Below are 23,733 nucleotides of genomic sequence, written 5' to 3'. Positions count from 1 at the left end.
AGATTTTATCAAGTGTCTCACATTTTGTCTTTTTTTTTTCTCTCTCTCCCTTCCCCCCCCCCCTTTTTTTCTGTTTTAGATTCCTTCCTGGACAAGGATTGGTACTATATCCACAGATAGGAGACAAACTGGATATTATATGCCCAAAGGTGGACTCTAAAACTGTTGGCCAGTATGAATATTATAAGGTCTACATGGTTGATAAAGACCAAGCAGATAGCTGTGCTATTAAAAAGGACAATACACCTCTACTCAACTGTGCCAAGCCAGATCAAGATGTTAAGTTTACCATCAAGTTTCAAGAGTTCAGTCCTAATCTCTGGGGCCTGGAATTTCAGAAGAACAAAGATTATTACGTCATATGTGAGTTCAAAATATCAATTGTTCATTCTTTTAAATATAATTGTTCATTCTTTTGTATGTTGTCTTGTACGTTATAAGCAAACTAAGGAGAATGTGAATGGGTTTGTATTTTTTTCTCTGAAAATATTTTCTTGCCAGCATATTTTCAACATTATTCCTGACTTCTGTGGGGCCTCTTGTCTCTTTTTCCCTTGGTTCGCGTAAACCAAATTAGATTGTACTTCTATGCCTGTAAAGGGCTTCTCCTTTTGTGTACAATATCATGTCCTGTATTCACATTGAAAGTTGTGTGCCTAAAACGTGATGTGTCTCCTGCTCGCACCTCTGGTGATGTGCCGTGCTATTGGCCTTGCCCTCGGGTGCCCTTATGCCAGGAGTAGGAGTAGGGTGGCCCGGCCATTCTGAGCTGAGGCATCCTGCATGAGATGGCTGGCCATTGCTCCAAGTGGTCCAAGGATTCTTGCAGTGACCTTTTGGCCGCTTTGGTGCCAACTTTGACAGAGTAATTTCCCCACAAGGGTTACTGGTGGGCTCTAGTTGAGCACGCATAGCTGCAATACATCCCTACCGTGTCCATACAGTAGCTAGGAGGGTTCTTGGGCAAAACCTAGACTAGCATGATCTTGAGTTTCCTCCTTTTTCATGGTCTTGGACTTGTAAAAAGAATGTGCGTGACACAGGCCTGGGTCCAACAATATAAACTTTGTGTGAGTTTTAGTCTGATAAGGGATTTATGGCTGAAAGTGAGTCTGGAGGTAACCACTGTGTTTAGTGATTCAAATTACTGATGATGTGTAAAGTTAATGATGTGAATCAGGAGTTAGCATAAGCTGAGACCTCAGCAGTACAATAATTTACATTAGCTTAGGTTTTGTCATTGTAATATTATGGCCTGTGGATCTCATTTAACCCCAGGGGGACTTGAAGTCTTGAGCAAGGATCGCCAGTTAGTAGGAGATGGACAAATTCTGTGCATTGGTTTTTCTGCAGTTACAATGGAGTTAGATACTGGTGTGTCTCATTTCTGCCACATCCTTGAAAATTGGAGGGCTGATAACTATTTCATATAATGTCTGCCATGCTAAATATTTCTTAATTTCTTAGTTAAAAATATTGGTAATTTTACAAGTGCTCTGAGCAAGTACTTTTAAAATGGAAATGGAAATGCATTTAGTATGAATTAATGCTCACTTCCTAGTTATATCCATAGTGGTACACACTGTGTGTAAAACAGGTTGTATGTCACAGAAACTAAGTAAGAATTCACTGTATTAAATATTAAATGTAGAAATAACTAACTAACAGTTGTGGGAGATATAAAACACCATTATTTGGTTTTTAAGGTTTGACAAAAAGATCACTTAATATAGGTGCTTTCTCTGTTTAGTCAGGGGGTATGTAAAAACCTGATCCCACTTACACAGTAACAGACTTCCCACTGGAATCCAGTGAGTTTTACCAGGGTAAAAGCTGCAAGATTAGATGTTGAGAGATAGTTGTCTGTAACTCCAGTGAAAATGTGTAGCATAAAAATGACCACGCTCAAATAGTTGGCTTTGATGATGAAATATGTTCAGTATTTAGTGCCGCTTTTAAAAACATCCACAGCAGACCAGCTGTAGTGGAACAAATGGCACTGTTACAATTATTACCTGAAAATTATGGGCACAAATGGAGCTTTCTGATACCCTGTCAGTACTGTCATTCTATGTCACGGATTTACCGAGAGAATTATTAAATATGTCTCATTTTCATTAGTTTTGTATAATTATTTCATTATAGCAATAAGACATAATAGAAGTTGCATTTCCTGGAAGATTACAGTATAGTTTGGTTGAAAGAACTTGCTCAGCCTTCAGCCTAATGCCTCAAAAATCACACTGGTCTTGCAGTAATACTGGAGTGCCTTAGGATATTACTTTCCCTGCTCATTCTGGCATAAACAAATGGCTAATTTATCACTATATTGCTAGCATACTAACCAAGCTGCAGCAGGGGTACCCATACATTTTAATAGGCTGGACAAAAAAAAACAAAACCAAAACCCAACCCCGAAAACCCAGCCATCCTGAAGCTAAAACTCTCTCTTTTCTATCATTTGGGGAGGAAACACTGAACTCAGTGATGTCGGTCTCAGAAACACTACAAGGGGTAGAAAACTAGGCCAGGGCTCAGCTAGGACACCATTTTACAGAGATGCTGGAGCTAGATAGGATTTTAACAGTTTGTTCAAAAGCTCATGACCTCATGTCAGACCAAAGCTCTGACACAGCCTTGTCAGATGCAAGTTCTGGTAGTCAGGACGTTTACTGTCATTTTTATGAGTAATATAATACATCTTAATCACGTACGGAAATCAGGCCAGAAATCATTTGTGTACATCCCTATTCCCAGACCTGTAATTTAACAGGTGTGCTCGGGCCCAAAGGGGGAATGCCGTCTCCGATACTGCTCGCTTTCTTTCTGTCTTTCTTTCTGTCTTTCTTTCTTTCTTTCTTGTTTGGGAATTTTGAGTTTTGTCTTAATTTGTTGGGGGTTTTTTTGGGGGGTGGGAGCACTATGAAGTGAAGGCAATGATGCATTTTATGTGCCAGCTTTTGATTTTGAAGTATTTTAGGACCTTGTATTCCCTCGACTAAGGGGCATCAAACAAACCTGACACAAGAGTTTACTGAGCCCAGCATCTTTCCAGTGCTTACTGTGGCTGCATCTACAGCCTAATCTCATGCCGTTTATGCTGGCAGGCGGTTGTCAGTCCTTTAAATGTTTTGTGCATTGTCATGTACCTTTATCATCTTGCCATTATTTGAAAACACGGTTTGATGTTTCTAAGGTAATAGTATGTGGTTTGTGGAGCTGTATTAAACAGTAAAATCTCTATTCAGATTAGGGGGTTAGTCATTTTGGGATGAGGAGTTATAACACAGGATGAAGCAGCTTCCTGAACCCTGTGTACCTTTAGGGAAATGTGACTGTACAGGAATTCTTCAAGCCATAATTTTTATATCATCCAGATGATGATATAAATGATAGGTATAGCAGAAGGAGTTCTTTTCTACTCAATACTTCCCTAAGTCTAAGCATATAAAAGATGCAACTTTTCTCATTCCACAATTCACAATTTTTTAAAAAAGTTAAAACTGAGATGAGTTTCTGATACCTGTTTTCACATTTAATGGTACTTTAATCCAAAAATAATCTAATCCATTTCTTGGCAAGATATTCCTCAATGTCACTATCAGGATCCAAAGGGTTAATTCTGTGAACAGCAGTACTTTGAAAGATGATACTGAATGGTATTGTGAAAGTGAATAAATGATGTAACAGAGTGTCCTTGCTTTCTCTTCTTTGCTATCATCAATTTTTGGTTCCTCAGAAATTAATAGATTAATTTTCCTACAGTTACCCGATTTCTTTTCAGCAGAACTGGAGAAGGTCAAATGTACTTGAGATCTCGGAAGCATTAATGTTAGATTAACCTAAAATATGTGACCATTTAGCTAACATATCGTAAGTCTCTAAGGAAATCCTTAATCAGATGCATGAAGGAAGATACATCGTGCCCAACAACATAAATATCTGTGCGAAGGGCAAAGAAAGATAAAACAGAAGAAAGGTGTGCAGATTTGCAACTCTGATGTTTGCATTAAAAAGTCTTTTTATGTCTTTGCATGGTTAGGGAATGAAGTGTAATTTTCTGCTGTTGTGGATTGCTCAGAAGGAGCAATGAGTATCTTCTCAATACTAGGGGATTGATCTGCAAGTACTTGCAGGGTCGTGGTATAACTGCTTCAGAACCTCTCTCAGATGCAGCGTTTCTTGTATGGGAGGGAGACGTGTTAGCATAGTACAAGCTATATAATATGCCAAAGACGTTTACTTTCGGTGACCAGTTGTCGTCCTGAACCGTTCCCAGCAAACTTGGCCTTTAATCAGAGGGCATAGAGAGTGCTGCGGTACCCTGGGTTTGCACTGAGGGAACGCCCTGGGGAAGCCTGCGGGAAGCTACGCCAGAGGAAGGGGAGCAGTGCCGCTTGCCTTCCAGCCACCATCACACTCCTGAAATAGTTTGGCCAAGCAAGCACATACTCTGCTCACTTCATCTCTTCTTTTGCATAAGTAAAATGAAGATTATGGGCTGGCATCATCAGCATTAAAAAATAAGTCACCTGCAATGAAGTCTTCACCTGTTCAAAATTTATAGAAGAGTGGCTTGAGACTTGGGAAGGGGCTACAGAATGGTCCCAGAACAGGTTCCTCTAAAATGCTTGCTCTGCCTGCGACCTTATTAGCTGAGCTTGCCGAGCTAATGATGCTCATTGGCTTTGACATTGGCAAAATGGAATATGCAGCTTTCCTTAAATGTTTTTTGTCAACTTTTTAAAGTGACCCACTTACATAATTGGCCTCTGGCTTAAATTAAAAAACATACATACGTGTATATATTTGGTCCCTGACTGATGTAAAGGTTTATACTGGCTAGTAGCACTACATTTTGGGTAACTGCTTTAATAGTACTGTGGCTTTTAAAATCGAAACAGTCATTCTGAAACTTTGGCATTAGCTGGGTTTGAAAAAAATCACAAGGCTTTTTATGTTTTCACTTTGTCATTCTGTTACAATTAAAGGGCAATAACTGTCTGAGGAAGAACACATTAAAGGACAATATAGATTGTGCCCTGAAATACAGCCCAGCTGGGAAGAATAAATCTCTTTGCGTGGCCAAATAGATTTACATTAAAATGTTATGTTAGTATTCTGAGCAAACAGTTTAAGCGCCGGCTAATCTGGCTGGCTGGGCATTCAGACACCTCTCTGAGGCAGGTTTCAGTCCGCAGCCCCCTGCAACCTCCCAAACACCTAGCAAGAACTACCCGAAAGGAAACAGCAGATTTTCCTTTGTTTGGAGGTTAATTCCAAACTAGCCAAAACAGCAACAAAAGCTGTATCAGAATTTCAATTCCATTTCTTTTGCAACAAAAACATTTTTCATGCTTTTTGTTAAAGACACTCTGGTCCAGGAATCTATGTATGTTTTGGTGGTGGTGGTGTTAATGAAAGCCTATGTGATAACAGCCACCCCGATTCCAGTTATACAAAGATCACATTTCTTTCTTTCATTTCTCCTCCTCCTTCCTCAGAAAATTAGATAAATGAATTCTTCTTAGTGTAAAATGATATCCAGAGGTCAGTCTTTGACTTTGCTGAGAGTCTTTTAAGGGATATATCAGCCGTACCACTTAGCTCTTGTTGAATTAAATATAAATACAGCTCATACAAATAATATTATTGGAGAAAAAAATCACTGTCTGTGCAGCCTCAGATTTCTAACAGAGTCTGAGACCTACAGGATTAATGGAGTCATGGTCCTTTGGGGTTTTGTCCCAGACCACACAGGTCTTGTAAGATAATAAGGCTATTTTAGATTGATGGACTTTGTTCATATTCGGTGCCATTACCTAGGCAATACCGACCGTTTATCTCCTTTAAAGTAGACAGAGATAGTTCACCAGGAAATCTGTTATTATTTCTCTATTCCTAAGGGAAGGAAATGAAAGATAGGAATGCTCAGTTTGTTAATTGATGGCATCTTGTGAAAAAATACATTTATCCTCCCCCGCATCCCCCCAAGTATTCCAAATGGATGTGGAATCAGATGAAAATGAAGAATAATTATTCAGTCTGGAAGAAAGAATTATTCAGGAAATACTCAGGAATTAAACAGGTTTTAAAATTTCATAGGAAGCTGTTTAATATTTTTAGTCACTACTTTCAGGAATTAAACAGGTTTTAAAATTTCATAGGAAGCTGTTTAATATTTTTAGTTACTATTTTTCTAATTTTTTTAGTTCCTCATAAACAATTTATAAATATTGGAGATACAGTACATTCACAAAGAAAGATACAATATTCTCACTTAGAAGTCTTTATATAGTATACATATCAACAATAAGGGACACTTGAAGTGCTTTGCAAAAAACAGCTTAAACCCTGGTCTTCTACAAGTTGTATATTTTCTTAGATTTACATATACATCCTTAATAGGACTACATGCAGAAGGTGGTTGGGTTGAGTGTGTATTTTATGCTTTATATGCAGGGTATGAGTAACTGTTTAAATCAAGGGAGTGTGTACTGGGGAGACACGCCATGCTATGAGGAAAGTATCTGTCTAAACTGAAACTTAGAAGCACACTAGCATGCTGAAAGACATTTAACTTTCATTTTGTACCTAAGTTTGGTGATGAGCATTTATCTCATCAAGTGGGATGATCAGTCTTTATTTTATACAGTTGCTTGTATTATATCTTACATATTACAGTATTTTAAGTCCTAAAATAAAAGACCAGGAACTGCATAAGCGTTTATAAAGGCTTTAATGAAATTGATTTTAAATACTTGAAATTGTTTGCCTCATTAAAGTCTTTATGTAGCTGGATTGGAGAGAAATGACTTTTGTCTGAGAACTGCATTAGCTAAAACAGAGTTGAAATGGTTGAAAAACAGGATTAAATGCCAGTTTGGACTTTCTTTCCTGACTTTAGTCAATCCGGGAAACTTTGGAGGAAGAATATTTCAGGATTTATTTCTGATAAATCAGACTATAAAACTAAGCCCTAATGGGCAGTCTTCCAGTTGCTTTTTTTCATTCCCAAGGAAATCATGCAAATATTTCTGTGAGTAAAAGCAGGATTAGGCTTAAGGTAGTTTTAGCAGTTCTTGGAGAAGAGTCTGTATTAAGCTGGTAATGCTGGTTTTAAGAAGCATGTTCGGATCTTTGTTAGCATGATTTATCTGTTTTCTGTTCGGTAGATGAAGACAGCAAAAATAACTAAACCGCAGCAGCAGACTAGTCCTTATGTGCTCACTGAGCTGCTGTGAGAGAAACAGAAGTCTGAATCTAAATCCTGCCAGGGAAACGGAGAAGGATTTGCTTTTCAAGTATTTCGTATTAGCACGTAAATGCGTTAGACCACAACAGTGCAATTGATCACAGAATCACAGAATGGTTGAGTTTGGATGGCAGCTCCGGCGATCATCTAGTCCCCTGCTCAAGCCCTTGCTCAAGCAGGCGCAGCTGCAGCAAGTTGCCCAGGACTGTGTCCAGCTGAGTTTTGAATATCTCCAAAGATGGAGACTCCACAGCCTTCCTGGACAACCTGTTCCAGTGCTCAGCCACCCTCACATTTAAAAAGGTTTTCTCAGGTTTAAACAGCATTCCCTGTATTTCAGTTTGTGCCCATTGCTTCTTGTCCTGTCACTGGGCACCACTGAGAAGAGTCTGGCTCTTCCTTCTTTACTCTCCCTACCAGGTATTTACACACATGGATAAGATCCCCCTGAGCCTTCTCTTCTCCAGACTGAACATTCCCAAGTCCTCAGCCTCTCCTATACAGATGCTCTAGTTCCTTCATCGTGTCCATGAGCATTTACTGGACTTGCTCCTGTAAGTCCATGTCTGTCTTGTATTGGGGACGACTGTACCCAGCACTCCAGCTGTGGCCTCACCAGTGCTGAGTAGAGGGGAAGGATCACCTTCTTCTGCCTGCTGGCGGTGCTCTGCCAAATGCAGCCCAGGAGGCTGTTGGCCGCCTTTGCTGCAAGGGCAGGTTGTTGGCTCATGGTCAACTTGGTGTCCACCAGGACCCCCAGTGCCTTTTCTGCAAAGCTGCTTTCCAGTTGTTTGGCCCCAGCCTGTGCTGAATCTCAATTCCACCTGCTGTCCAGAGGCTGCCACAGCAGATTCAAGGCATTCATTAAATAATTTGTGTTGCAAAAGAAAAAAAAAAAAGAGCTTAATAATGTTATACTGGTGAAATATTAAAAGCTGTTTGAATGTCATTATTAAATGTATCGGTTCTCCTGTCTAGTTATGACTTTTCAAAATTCCAAACACTGGAGGATTAACATAGGTGTCCCATCGGAGTTTCTTAAAATGAACCGAGTTGTGCCTACGTGATAATTTCTGAAGAAGCTAAACCCCTTAACTTCTTATGGCGAGTATTTGAACTAGAGGTCCTGTAGCACCTTGGAAATTCAGATTGCTTTATTTCAGCAATGTTCCCTCATTAAGTTTTAGTCCATGGGTATTTTGAAGTTCTAAACACAAACATAAGCATACTGCAATCAAAACAGTGCTTAACTTCTGATCATCTTTGCCAAGTGCACAGTCATCCAATAGTATCATAATTGATCTCAGTAGTAAGGTGCCAAACTCTGTGTTGCCGAAGGATAGTCAGATGATGTAAATAGCTTTTTGTGTTTTGCAATAAAGCACACTTTTTTTGTGCTTGATGTAAAAGCAGGAGATGAAGGTATTCTTTTATTGAAGCAAACGTGGAAAATTGCTTTAGATTGTTATAGTACAGAGTATCTCCCCTGAAAGGAATGAGGTTCATCTATAGGGCAAACTCTCACTGTGGCACTTTATTTGGGTGACTCCTGGACTCTGTGTGGTCACAGCAAATAACGTCATGTCCATCGAAACTGTTATAACCATGAGACTGGCACATTTTCTCATCTACAGTGTTATATTCTAAACTGTCACTAGGCATTAACTCAGTCACTGGTGAAGTCCTACCACCTAGAGATGAACTCTGCCTCAGAACGATGTTTTCCACTCCAGTGCTACTCGTATAGCAATTACTGGGTCATTAATATCATTGCATGCAATTAGTGACAGTAGAATGAGCAAGAGATTTGTTATTTATTTAATATGAACTTTCACTATAACCCTTTCTTATCCAAGTGCTACAGACAGAAACCAGAGAGATTTTCAAGGCAGATGAACATCCTTGAAGAGTGGTGTTGAGTTTGTATGATACAGAAAATAGGTCCTCATTTAATGTTAACGCTTCTGCCTTTGTTTCCAGCAAACCCGCTTGTCATTAGCAACAATCAGTGTAACCTGAATGCTAGCTAATTCTGTTAGTTTTGTTCAGCTGAACTGTTAAGCAAAGCTTGCTGTGGTAGTGGGGAGGTACTTCTCCCCATCCATGAGAGGCTTTTGCCAATAGTGTGCAGGGAGAAAGGATGAACTTTCGTAAAATACTTGTTTGTGGTTGGTGAAGTTAACTAGCTAGTAATCTGGTTTAGATGCATACGTTCTGATATACGCTGAATACATCATAATTAGTGGGCTTACATCTGCCACAGTTACTTCACCGCTCACAAATATATAATTTGTTTATGTAAACTAGAAGCAACCATGTGTGCAGTAGATCATTATCTGACAACATTTCTCAAAGTATGTGAAATATAGAACTGAAATACTTTCAGAAATGCTTAACTGTAATGAAAGACTTAAATTGTCATTCACAGTGATACAGTATTGAGATGCTTTTTTTTTTTTTTTTTTTTTTTTTTTATCTCTAAGTCATTCCAAGAGAATTTGGAGAAGGGACACTTGACAGCAGTGAAGCAAGTAGGATTTTGTCATGGGTGGGTGGATGCTGTGACCTTCTGTAATGGATAATAATTCAGTAAATAGTTCACTGTTTAGTACACTTCAGCTGTGGTATTCCTTAACCCAGAGATGAAGTGGTGCTGTTTTTAAAATGATAGGCAGCAGAAACCAGTTGGAGCTCACAGCTTTTTTGATACTTTCCAACTCTGTCTTGCTCACTGTCTCTTTTTCCCTTTATGGAAAGACTTTGTTGACGTAAAGGGCTTTTTTTTTTTTACCACCTGTATTCTTGTTGTGTGATGCCACGTCTCCCTGGAATGAAGAGAATCATTCTGAATGTAGGAAAGGGGGGAAACTTTACAAGAACTCTCTCCCTGTTTTGTGTTTAATACTTGGGCGGTCCTTCTCAGTCAGACGACACGAGATGTGGGAAGGAGAGTCTATGGATTTCCAGAGGTGTGCCTGGAATTAAACGGTTGGTATGTACCAAGGCATATTACAGTACAGAACTGATTGGCTCTGTCTTGCTTGTGTCCTCCACATTGCCCCCCCCCCAAAAAAAAAAAAAAAAAATTAAAACAGTAATGAAATCTATCCCTTTCTTGAATATGAAAACAAGTGGAGAATTCTATGGGGAATTACATAAAGGCCCCTATATCATGAGTCCGATCTAAGTACCACAAGTCACGCCATTCACATTTGGACAAGATACATTTTAGAGCAGTGGTTAGAAAAGTGAATCACAAAGTTTCACTGCAGAGCCTTTGCCTTCTTCCAGGCAAGAAGAGGCCTGTTTTTTATTTTACTTCATTTTGTTCTGGTTTTAGCTTGACTGGGGAGGGCATTGCTGCTTACTTGCTGTGCAGAATATAATTTGTGGATCCTGTTTAGATATAAATCCTGAGACATACAACATAGGACTTAATTTAAAAAACAACAAGGATAAGAAGTGGAAAAGAAGAGGGAAGAATTCTGTTCCTTTCCTTCACATAGAAGTTTTGCCTCATGTGTGGATAGAGAGGAAAAAAGGCTGGCTTCAAGAGTATTTATAAACACTCCATAAGCTTTAGTTTAAGAAAAAAAACTATCTTAATTTGAAGAAATATGTGGAATAAGATTGAGAGAATGAGAGTTTCTGAATGGTCTTTAGGTTTAGAAACTCCTCAAAATTCTGCTGTCACCTCGACTTTGCAAGTAGGACAAATAAAAAAACAGATATGTCTGAAAAACGCAAAATTATTGGTAAACCATGCTAATACATTTTTCCTTACTGTCTCGGTGTCCTATATTGTATTAATTGAGCAAATTCAGCAGGTTTTTATCTTTTTTGTTGAAGATCCTTTCTTTGTCTCAGTAAGATCAGTAGAAAAGTTAGGACGTGATTTTATTGTTCAAGCACAAAGAGTTAAACAGAGGAGGTCTCCAGTCTGTAGATAGAAGCACAGACAACACGTTGACAGTACTCTGTGCAACTATTCATAATGCATTTAAGTTTTAGCACTTGCGGTCCAGGTGTGGAACCACTGACAGTTAAATTTTGGAAGACAATTTCATTTTTTTTTAAAAAGTGAAGGTTTCAGCGTCAGTCTTATTTTTTGTCACTACAAGCAAGGGTAAACCGTTAGTTACTAGTAGTTGAAATTGGTATATTTATCTTCTCTCTAAACTTTCTGCAGCTTGCCCAACGTAGTGTTTGCCAAGCTACCTGTTCGTTGGTGAGTGGCCTGAACAATTTTTTTGGGTTGTCTCAGATCTCCATGCAGATCTGGCATTGCTACTAAGTGGGGAAAAAAAAAATAATTTCATTTAATTAAAACACTCTTTCTATTACCTCAGCTGCCTTGTTCTTCATATCTTCTCTCTAAACTTTCTGCAGCTTGCCCAACGTAGTGTTTGCCAAGCTACCTGTTCGTTGGTGAGTGGCCTGAACAATTTTTTTGGGTTGTCTCAGATCTCCATGCAGATCTGGCATTGCTACTAAGTGGGGAAAAAAAAAATAATTTCATTTAATTAAAACACTCTTTCTATTACCTCAGCTGCCTTGTTCTTCATCCCTGGCTGGTCTAAACAACCTCTCTGTATTGTGATCTGTGATTTGTGGTTTCGCAGTGTGTGATTTCTGGTCTTCTTAAACCTGTCCCATAAATTTAGATAATTTATGGGAAAGAAGAATTATTTATTCGGTGCTTTACTAAGAGAGTCATTAAAAGGACCAAAAGCAGATGAAAGCAGTCAGAGCACAAACACACGATGCCCGGCCAAAATAGTGTTCTATTACTTAATTAAATAAAAAGCCCTCAAAAGCTTTACATGCACTTAGTAATCCTGTGAGTGCATATGAGATCAAGTCCAGCTTTGCTTTAAGAATAACTTCTTACTACTGTTGGATCTAAAGCTTTTGTGGATTTTTGCTGCTGTTTAGGCTTTTCCATTCCTTTTCTAAGCACAGCTGGGGAAAAGTGGAGATGGGTAGGGTTATTTAATTTTATTTAGCTCTGATTTTGAGAAACCTGTTTTCTGATGCTGAATTCAAGCAGCGTTTAAGAAAAAAATGGTGTAAATCCCTACTATTGGACAGTACTGATCTACCCCAAAGAAATCTGTAATTCTCATTTTTCTGTTAACAGATCCACACCAGCAGCAATTAATTCTTGATGACCTCGTCAAAGATGTGTCTTTGATACATTGCCAAATGGCTTGTATCATCCAGCACACTAAGGGGGTACAAAACCAATTTTGCCCTTGCCCATCAGTTGACATCACTCATTCATTCCTATAGTCTGTGGTTTAGGGTCCATTTAGTTTCCACAGGAAAATTAAGTATGACGATCATAATTTCTCTCTTCGGCTATGTAGTCCATTTCATATTCAAGCTCTAGAAATAAATGTGTTATAAAGTTGTGTTGGTTCAAAGAATATGACATTTAATTTGCAAGTAGGTAATGTTTTTCCTAATCCTAAAACATAAAAGTATGGGTAATAATTGTGGCAGAATTAAGAGGCTGAGATTTTTGTCTGCTGGTGTTTTGTTTTAAGTAATTGTGATGGCATTTTTTCATTTTGTAATGTGCGTTTTTAGGAGTGAAGGAAGTTGAATTTTTGTGACTGTGCCTTCATTTCTAATCTCTTTGTGAATGAAAAGCTATATACAGGCACAAATCCAGCAGCTTAATTCTCCATCTGATGAGAACAATGTTACCAACCTGATAGGTTGAAAACAGCCAAGATCCATGCAGTGGCTTAGCCTCCTCCTGGGAGGCAGCGTAATAACAACCAAATGAAGACATATTAAAATGTAATATTACTTCCTCTCCATGGGGACTGTATAAGAATCATAGCCAGGAACTATTCTTGTCAGCTGACTCTGTTTTGCTCACTGATTCCCTGTCTCTGCATTTATGACTAATGCGTATCGCACAATAAACAAGTTGAGAAGTTTTAAAAGCAAATAAATGTAAACCGTCATACACTGATTTACATGAGTTCCAGGTGTTTTGGTTTTGGGTTTTTGTTTGTTTTTTTTTTTAATCATTTATATATTTGGAAGAAGGGAAGGCAGAGCTGGAATGAAATCTTTGGTCTGAATAATTTCATTTCCTCTTGTGTAAGGGAGAGGATATGTTAAGGCAGTGTTTTACAAAACTGAAAATGTATACTATCTTCTCCAAAGTAAGTATGTATCAGCAGACTCTTAACCACAATTTCATAACGAGTCAGTTTTTTCTGAAAGTTGAAAACCCAAACTTATATTCCTTATAAAATGGCAGCTGCTGTTGTATTCAAGGAATGCAGACACACAGTGTCTGTGTATACGGAGCTCAAACATCATTTTAGACTGACTGCTGTAAACATTGCCTATAAATTACTACTATTTTGTCAGAAAGTCTTAAAATTAATAGAGATTTTAGGGCAATTATATATGTTTATTGGTAGGTGTGGATAAACTGTTGACTGAATAATTTAGTGTGCTTTTGACTGTAAATTTTAGTTTTGCAGTTGACACCATTGGAACAGGACAGGTCTCAGAAAATCAGAGGTACCTATCCCTCAAAAGATTTAAAAACATTTTGCTACCTGTTTAACAACATTGTACTTACTTCTGGTTTCCTATGTGTTGCTGTATTAATACAAAGTGAAGTGTGGGATCCTGAGAGTATTTAATACTAATGAGAAACTTTACATTAATCATTAATTATGTTTATTAATGTTAACATTTAAGTAGTATCTAGTCGTCTTAGCACAGGGCCATGTAGGGTAGTTCACGTGTGAGTAATTGCTTCTAAAATATATCCATATTTAGACCAAAATATAAAAAAACCCACAAACCTGTTCTTTTTTATATATATGTACATAAAAAAAACCTGGATGGAAGGCCTAAAACTTAATCATATAAGCACACCGGAGAGTAGCATTTCCGTTTTAGACACAAGAAACTTGTGTTATGTTTCTGTGTTTATCCCCAAAACCCCTTCCACAGACACTTTTTTTTTTTTTAAATATCCTTTCAGTGTGAGCAGAGCTCCTGGTACAGGGTCACTTTCCTGCAGAAGTGTGAGTGCGGTGGAGGAGCATACATGATAGCGGGTACAATTTTCATTTGGAGAGCCGTATAGAAAGGCAGCGGCAAGTGTTTGAGGAATATTTTGGACTTGCTCCCTTGTTCGACGTCTGCACACTAAACTGTCAAGGGGCATTAGCAGTATGAAACTGTGTTTTCTCTGATGTCCCAGATTACTTCTTTTTCTCCATGCAGCTTTTCAAAGCTTGAAACGATGTGTTTAAAACTACCCACTTTTTTCCTGGTAGACTAGGGATATGTGAGGTTGTATTTCGATAGTCTTAATGAATTTTGAAAAATAATTTCCTCCAGTGGCCTTGGGTAATCGTCGGTTTAATTACAGGGAGAAGCTGAGATGGAAACTTTGCTTTGTCACTGAAATGCTCCTCTTTGAAAATTCCCTGTTCCTCGGGATGTAGCAGTCTATACTCTGAGCTATAACGTAGGCTTTCCGAAAACCCCTTGAAGAACTGTGGAAAAAGTGAATACTTCTGCAAATTCATTCATCTGACATCAAAGCTATGAAAGCATTCTTTTAGCAAGCAAGCGAGGCAGATTGCGCTCGCGTAGGCACACAACCAGACTCATTGTACATCTGGGCCTTCCCGTTTGGAGACTGTATTTGAAGTAATCTTGCGTTCTTTTTGCCGTCTTACTTTCTTATTCTGTACTGAGGTCAGACTGCATCCTCTGTATCTTATTGAGGTCTCCTGCTCTGTGGGTTAAATGGATAGGCCTTCAAAGAATAAAAAGGCATTGATGTTCAGAAGAAGCAGCACTCTATTCAATTAAAATCAAGTAGAAGGTGTTTAAGGAGATGTGAGCCCCCGTCGCCTCGATTAAAAAACAAACGAAGAATAGCACAAGCAAGACAAAGAATAGCAAGACAAAGTCAGTGTTTATTAGTTGTACTTTCAGTTGATGCTCAGCTTTGGTATTTCTATTTACTGCTTTTTTTTCCCCTTGTCCTTGTGCTGGTACATTGGCAAATAGGTCATAAAAAACACTTTCAGCAAAGACACATTTGATTTATGTCCAGAACTGGTTCTTAGTATTGATTTTTTTTCCCTCTGGAAAAAAACAAAAGAAAACAAAACTATATGTCTCCATTATTTTCTGAGCTTGGCAATTCAGTGGCACATTTCAGATCGGCTTTTATCTAAAATTACTCATTGTGCTCTTTTATATTTTAAAAAGTCTTTTTTGCAAGTTGGGTAAAAAAGTAGTTGCACGTATGGCCATTGTTATGTTTTTACAGGGGGGAGGGAACAAGAGGAGGAACTGGGAGGGACCATGTATGAGGAGAAGGGAATTTTAGGAAAAGAAAGCACAATTTGGGAAGTTTGTATGGTGGCTGTAATTCGAGTTAGTCACAAAAGCGGCAGAAGTGGAACAAAAACAAGAAGTAGATCAAAGGCTAGGAAACAGGGTTCAGCGGTATGGGGTTTATATCTTTACGGCTAGAGAGAAGATTAGAGCAAGAAAAATACTGCCATGGGGCTGGGAAGACATTGTGAAGGAAAAAGGAAATATACATAGGCTGCATTTGAAAGAAAACCCCCAAGGAAGGCGAAAGAGAAGGAGCGAGAATTAAAAACAAAGATCTGAACAGTATGAAGCCCAGGCTGGATTAGATCCTGAGCTGAAAGGAGAGGGGCAGAGGCAGGAAAGTGCTGCTTAAGCAGTTCACCACAGCCACGGCAAGCAGCGAGCTCCGTTATCTCCCATTTTCTATTTGTTTTCTCCAGCTGGTGGCCCGGTGCCGGTGCGTGTGCGTGCACCCACTCGTACGTGCGTTTTGGGCCTTGGATAAACAGCTCCAAGAAATGATGGTGAAATCTGCACCCCCGGGACAACTGGGGTGGGAAAACCCCTCGTGCGTTTCCTAAATAGCGAAGCCAGAGTCCACCGTTGGTGGACGTGCCTGCTTTGCCACCACGGCCGGGGCACCAGCACACGCGCCGACGTGGCCGGTGCCTGGCGTGGCGTGGTGCAGAGTGGCGGCGATGCCCAGGGCTGAGGAGATGCCGAATAGTTTTCCAGCAGCTGTTGGGGGTTGGCAACCAGCAGCTGGTTCGGGTGGCAGCGGCAGCGCACCTCTAGACCGTGACTCAACATTTTGGATTCTCTAAGGGAGTTGTGCCTTGTGCACAAATCTCATTGCAGCATCAGCTTGCGGTGGGGTTGTGCGGTTCCAGCCAGCGCCTAGATAAGCGAGAACAATATAAATGCAGGGGAAAGCACCCATTTGTTTGTACGAGCTAAAAGGTTTCCGTGAGAATAGAGCGTATTCCCCCCCGCCACCCGCCCCTGCGGAGGCTCCTCAATGCTGAGAAAAGTGAGATTGTACTTTAAAATATTAAATGGTTTTCCAATCAGTGCAGAATCTCAGCTTTCACCTGGGTCTTTTGTACGCATTCACTTCTTCCAGCAGGAGATTTGTAATAGAGGAAGCAGGTGTAACATGGTGATTATAAAGATATTGTTGGGGGGGAAAAAAAGGGTGAATTTTCAGTGCTTTGCTCCTCTGAGTCTGCCAGGGCTTCCTTTTCAGCTGACTCCATCACCTTTTAGCAAGGTGCTGTGTTTTCATCCAAGTCAGTCAGTCAGTCAATTGTGCATAGAAAAAAAGGTTGCTGGGTAAATTTGAAAACTTGATAAGGCATTCCTCCATTTGTATATATTGTACGGCTTACCAATGTATTCATTCCTTTGGCTTTCAGCATTTCACAACTTTCCATAGGTCAGCCTGACCAACAAGAACAGGCCCTGGTAGATTGAAAGATTTCTGCTTTCAGACACTCATGTTCACATCACTTTGCCTGTTGATTTCCTGGTTTTTATTTATTTTTTTTTTATTATTTTTCTTTTATTTTTAATCAGCAACATCAAATGGGTCTTTGGAGGGCCTGGATAACCAGGAGGGAGGGGTGTGCCAGACAAAAACCATGAAGATCCTCATGAAAGTTGGACAAGGTAAAGACCATCTGCTGTTTCATGAAATCACTTTGATCAGTCTCGGTGTCCTTTTAGTTTTCAGGCTTCTTTTAGCGGTGTAGAGCAGAGAGCCAACCGAGTCTAGTGTGGTCACTCCTCCCCTATAGTCTGAAAGCAAAGCCTATTTTCTCTTCCTTGGCTACTGACAGATTTCTACAGGAGGAGGGTTAGCGTAATAAGATCTCTTCATTGGAGAGATCCCTAGAAGGAAAGGTCACCTGGGAGTAGTGTGTTTCAGTCATTTTTATTTTTATTTTAAAAACAAAAGCCACAACTCTGCTGTTCAAAATTATTTAAAATACATGAAAGGAGGGAAGCTAATATTTCTATAGTTTGCTTGTTATGAATTCTGATTACAGAGAGGTTTTTGTTCATTGTCTCTTTTCACATATAGATAACTTATTGTGCAGGAAGAAAGAATTATTCTTCTAAGTGGAAGTTGGTTTAGTAGTCAATCAACTTCTTCAGTTAAACTGAAATGTCATCTGCAAAGCTTTTCCTGCCAATTACAGGAGTCCCTATAGTTTCTGCAGATGGCCTCACAATTTAAACCTCTGAAATAACTAATATAACCATTTTGCTTTAAAAGGAAAATTACATACTTATATCTCCCAGACCTTTGCATAAAGATTCTTCTGTTCAAAGCCGTTGGTGTCTCACGAGGTACCTAGAGCCAGCTTACAAGGCTCCATACCATCAAGCGCCGAAGCTGCATGAGTTGTTTTTCTCTCCCCCAGATCCCAACTCAGCGGGGCTGCCCCGGCACACGGATCCCACCAAGCGCCCCGAGCAGGAAGCTGGCACCAATGGGAAGAGTTCCACCACCAGCCCGTTTGTGAAGGACCACTCAGGTAGGTGCGGTGGGACTCGCGCCTGGGACAGGGCTCTGGTGGAGTCTCCTCCTTTGTCCCCAAACGCATTTTATTTTACCATTAAAGTGCCAGAAAAATGTTTTCGTACTGAGATGAAGCAAAAGCCAGTTCCGATGCTCTGGTGGATAGTGTCTGGGAGCTGCGAGTTTTGGCAACGGCTGCTCTCTCCCCTCTTCCACTCTGCAGTAGAAGTTAATTACATCTTGTGAGAATATCACTCATTTACAGGAAAGTTTTTGGATAGGACATTTGCTAAGCAGCTTTACGATGGTAAATGCTGCCTTACTTTTAGTACTCTGGCAGATGAGCGAGTCTTTCTGTCTTTCTCTTCCCGTATAATACATTATCAAGTGGTTCTTGACAGCCATTTACAAAGTTTATTTCAAGGCATCTATAATTAATGTCCTGATCTTTTAACTGACCATATAAAATCTACACATGAATGGCTGGTCTTTCACTAAATTTAAAGGTTTTTTGGTTGTTTTTTTTATTTTTTAAAATAATTATCTAAACAAGATAAACAGATGGTTCCAAACAAATATCTTCAGGATGCATTTCAGACATTAGGTGAACAAGAAAAAAACTAACTCTTAAGGTGAATTGGGAATGCTACAAAGCAAAATTTGCTGACAGTTGATTCTGGGATTCCCAAAAATGGCTGCAAGTTTTCCTTGCTAGCTCTGTCATTAGTTACTGGGCTAATGAATCTTTGATATGGTGGTCAGTGGGCAGGCTTCAGCCGTTTCCTACGGAGCTTCCAGTAGGAAAAATTCACAGTTACGTGGACATAGCATCTGCAGCATTCTTCCACCTGTGAGTCAGCATCAAGAGAGGGAAGTCGGTTCAAATTTTCAAGTGAGAAAGTGTCAAGCGAGTGTTCATTTAATTTTTGTGACAAATAATATGATAGTGTGATGGCACCAAATATTCAACAGGCTGTTCAGCACGTGAGCTTTTTCCGACTACTAAATGTGTGGTGTTGTTTTAAGTAAATATAAGTTAATGCAAACAGATATATGGCATAGCTGTTTTGCCTATCTCCCGCACTGCCTCAAGCTCCTTTGCTTCATGTGCGAGCCAGAGGAGTCCCCGTAAAGAGGCACTAAGGACGGTTAAACTTAAATCAATATGTGAAAGATAAAATAGCAGAAGAATGGTGTGACACTGAACAGTACCAGTTGTCCTGAGAATTGTCATTTCCCTGTGTTATTTTCCTCTCGCAGTCCTATCCCACCCCTCTCTGCTGCCCGGGGCTGGCCAGCATCTGTTAAAAGATGCGGTGTGCATCAAAGGCTGCCTTGTCAGTGCCAGTCCTCGCCGCGTGATGGATGATGATGTATGAAACAGGGTGGTTTGGAAGCAGCACAAAAGTGAGACCAACAGACACAAAGTCTTGTTTAATATTGATTGCTGACTTCGGCTGTTTGCATTTAGCTATCTAGCAGGGTAATTGGTTTGTCAAAGTTTAGCTGTCAGTTAATTCTTCCAGTCTTGCTTACTCTACACATTTTTAAGCAGCATAAACGGGTCGCAGGATGGCAATAACTTTTGTCTGTTGTATTTCCGTTCTTTCCAGGATCTAGCACAGATGGCAGTAAGGCTGGGCATTCCAGTATACTGGGTTCAGAGGTGGCCTTATTTGCAGGGATTGCATCAGGGTGCATCATTTTCATCGTCATCATCATCACTTTGGTGGTTCTTTTGTTGAAGTACCGGAGAAGACACAGGAAGCATTCCCCGCAACACACGACAACTCTCTCACTTAGTACGTTAGCCACCCCAAAACGCAGTGGCAACAACAATGGTTCTGAGCCCAGTGACATTATCATTCCTCTAAGGACTGCAGACAGTGTCTTTTGCCCCCACTATGAAAAGGTCAGCGGCGACTATGGACATCCGGTGTACATAGTTCAAGAGATGCCTCCTCAGAGTCCAGCAAACATTTATTACAAGGTCTGAGAAACACACAACCAACTCTGTGGTACAGTTGAGTCATAGAGGAAACTCACTGGTCAAATGCTTTCTGTTGGGGTTTGTGATGACACCTTGTGCACTAGCATTGACTCAAGCACAGGGGGGGAGAAGGCGACAGCTCTTTCTCCGGGAGCCGATGCAAGCTGGACAGCTTACCTAGTCTGTAGAATTCCTATCTCGGTGAATAAGTATTCACTAAAAGCTGGAAGACTTTTATGTAGAAGATGCCCATTCTGATTGCTGTACTCTTGTTACATTCATCATCCTCAAAGCCATGTGCTGCGGGCGTTCAGGCATGTACGAAAGCCAAGGGAAGATGGAGTGATCCGTGGATGTTAATAGCTCTAGGCATCCTGGGAAGGTGCTCTAGGATATATCAAGCTTGAAATGCAATCTTCTGACTTTTGTGTGTCTCTCTCAGTGCGTACTGGATTTGTCACACAGACCTTGGTGTCTAAGTAAGACTTGTTAAAGTTCTCTTGCTTTTAGTCCGTCACTGTTCCATTTGTTTCTGTTATCCGGGGCTCTGCCATCCTTCACATGAGATTTCCTTTCACTCCACCTCCTGAATCACTAATGGAACATTAATGTTTGGAGAGCCGCGCTCCATCCATCTGCTACAGCAGCCTCACTCGAATGGGTAATGCATTTATAGAAATTGTGTTTGATAGTAAGGAGCCTTCCAGCCAAAAAGTTAGGCTGTCAACAAAGTCAAGAGCAGGACTGGGTGGTGGAGGGAAGGGCTGACTGCAGTTGCAATTGAATACTGCTGCCTCAAAAATAGAAGCTGGGAAGGAAAAAAAGAAAAAAAAAAAACATTTAGGTAGCACAGCACTTTGGTATGCTAAGTTTTAAGAGGCAAGTAGGAGGCACAATAACATGCGCAGTGGATTAGGGCTGCATTTGAAGGAATTCATGGTTATCAAATACCAGTGTGCAGAAAAAATAGTACCTTCAATACAGTAGAACAAAGGGGTATTGTTAGTAAGTGAACAAGCTTGGAGAGGACGAGACAATAGCAGGCCGCTGAGGATATGTTAGGGCAGGGCTGTTGTGGTACTGGCAATAAAATATACAGCTTCGAAGCTGTAGCGAAAACGTAGTCTGCTTTGGATGACTTTTAAGCAGACTCAGCTGCTATACTATCACATTATACTAAACACAGGGAAAAGCATTTAAGAAAACACCAGAGAGCCAAATCTGACCAAGATGATTATAAGCCAACGGGTCAAATGAGCTGTAATTCTATCACTGGTAAAGTTGTGAAAAAAAAAAAAACCCCGACAACAAACCACCTTTCTCATCTCTAAAAGTAAGACGGCATTTCTTTCTGACTGAGCCTTTTGACACTTTGGTTTATTGCAGTGCTGTCCCTGCACAGTGAGTGTAGGTACTGTGACCGGCACAGCCGTTCATTGGTGCTCTGTTGCAAAGTTAAAGCACATATGGCAAACCTCTTGCAGTCCGTAAGAATAAAATAAATTATGACACTGAGGTGGAGAGGGAAGATATGTCTTATTTATAATAAGTGTATAGAACACAAGGGATATAAAGTGAGAGTTTTTCTTTCGTAAGTTCTTTCTTACTTTTTTGTTTTTGTTTGCTTTTTTTACTAATATATATTTTGAGATTGCACAGAATCTACACCAGAAGATGTGAAATTCATTTGCGGCAATTAAATAGTCTTAACTTGTCATCATTTTACATATATGTGTGTGTGTGTGTATATATGTATATACACACATATATATGTTCATATGTGCATATATATGCATATATACACACACTTTTTTTTTTTTAAAAAAGAAACTGCTTCTGGGAAAAACATCAGCCATCCAAAAATAACAATGGGAGCATATTAAAAAAAAAAACCAAAAAAACCAAAGCATCTCATAAGAGAAAACTAGGAAATATAAGGCCCAAAATATCAGGAAGTCAATGTTACTGCATCATGTATTTAACAATGACAAGGTGTGCCGGCATTTATTCTCTGTGTTGTGTTTTCCCTTGCCTTACGGGCTGATGTGTTCTGTAGATTTCATGGAGGTTCGTAGAGGGGGGGTTCAGGTTAAAGTTTTCTCTTTAGCATGGCTATTCCCCTAAAGCTCCCACCCTGGGGAGGAAATAAAAAAACTCTACTTTTATATGTGCTATGCAAATAGACATTTCTAACATAGTCATGTTACTATGGTAACACTTTGCTTTCTGATTTAGAAAGAAAATGTAGCAACAGCATTTTGGGGTTCTCAGACCTCTGGTGAGCACCTGCAAGAAAAAAAAAAAAGAAAAAAGAAAAAAAAGTCATAGAAATGATCACTCTCTCTGTTTCCTGAACCTGAAAATGATGTTGGGATGTTGGTCCAAAAGAGAGAAACAAAACAAAAAAAATCCCAACCCATGGTTCTGTGGAAGGTTACCATGGTGACTAACTACAGTACATATGTAATTCTTTTCAACAACCCTTCCTTTCTGTGAATCCATCCATACAAGGTTCTCTTGTAAGTCATTAAGATTTTATTTTGGGGGAGGGGGAGGAAGGGAAAAGATGGGTTTACTGATACTGATCTTTATTAAATCAAATCTATGCTTCATCAGTTGGCTACATTCTAGTTATGTACTAAACTGTGAAAAAAAAAAAAATCAGACGAATTGCTCAAGAGCAACCTGCAACCAATTGAAAAAAAAAATGTACTGTGCGTCTGTTTTGTGTCTGGTGCAGAATTATGACAATCTACCAACTGTTCCTTTATTTGACGTTGGTCCAGCTTTGAAAAGTTACTGTAAATGCCTTGCTTGTATGATCATCCCTAGTCACCCGACTGGGAATTTGCACCATCATGTCTAAGTGAAGATGCTGTAAATAGGTTCAGATTTACTGTATATGGATTTGGGGTGTTACAGTAGCCTTATTCACCTTTTTAAATAATAAAAAAAACCCACATGAAAACAAGACAAAAATGGCTTTTCTTAACCAGATTGTGTATATAGAGCAATGTTGGTTTTTTATAAAGTCCGAGCAAGATGTTTTGTATAAAATTTGAATTTTGCAATGTATTTAGCTACAGCTTGTTTAAAGGCAGTGTCATTCCCCTTTGCACTGTATTGAGGAAAAAAATGGTATAAAAGGTTGCCAAATTGCCGCATATTTGTGCTGAAATTGTGTACCATGAATATTTATTTAAGAATTTCTTTGTCCAGTTTGTAAGTAACACAGTATTATGCTTGAGTTATAAATAATTTCTTCTTTCTTTTTTTTTTTGTTTGTTTGTTTTGATTTTTGTTTGTTTGTTTTGTTCTGTTTTAAAACTAGCCGGTCATGAGTTTGAAGTCTGCTTTAGTTCCACATTGCAATTAGTTCCCAGAAAATGAAAATTATGAAAATCACATTCCACGTCTGTTTCAAACTGAATTTGTTCTTAAAAAAATAAAATATTTTTTTCCTATGGAAACCTTGCCTTCTAAGTATTTTCTTCTTTTGTTTTGCGTTTTTTTTTCTTTTTTGAAAGATGAAAATAAATAAGAAAGCCACCAAGCCTGCTTCCCTCTGCCCCTCCCTCCCTCCCT

General features: G+C 39.5%; 1 protein-coding gene across 1 annotated transcript in view; it reads left to right on the top strand.

The window, feature by feature from the left end:
• Positions 1-23,614, top strand: part of EFNB2 (ephrin B2) — a 46,068-nt gene extending 22,454 nt beyond the window's left edge. Inside the window, exons 2-5 of the mRNA XM_009286190.2 lie at positions 80-363; positions 17,210-17,302; positions 18,061-18,174; positions 19,772-23,614. Coding sequence (XP_009284465.1) covers positions 80-363; positions 17,210-17,302; positions 18,061-18,174; positions 19,772-20,154 — 874 coding nt within the window. The 3' untranslated portion in view covers positions 20,155-23,614. The remainder of the gene's footprint in view (positions 1-79; positions 364-17,209; positions 17,303-18,060; positions 18,175-19,771) is intronic.
• Positions 23,615-23,733: the final 119 nt, after the last annotated feature.

This window comes from Aptenodytes forsteri, unplaced genomic scaffold (genome assembly GCF_000699145.1).
Source record: "Aptenodytes forsteri isolate BGI_AS27 unplaced genomic scaffold, ASM69914v1 Scaffold204, whole genome shotgun sequence".
Taxonomy (NCBI): domain Eukaryota; kingdom Metazoa; phylum Chordata; class Aves; order Sphenisciformes; family Spheniscidae; genus Aptenodytes; species Aptenodytes forsteri.
Note: the sequence above shows the minus strand (reverse complement) of the source record. Positions and strands in the feature narration are given on the sequence as shown.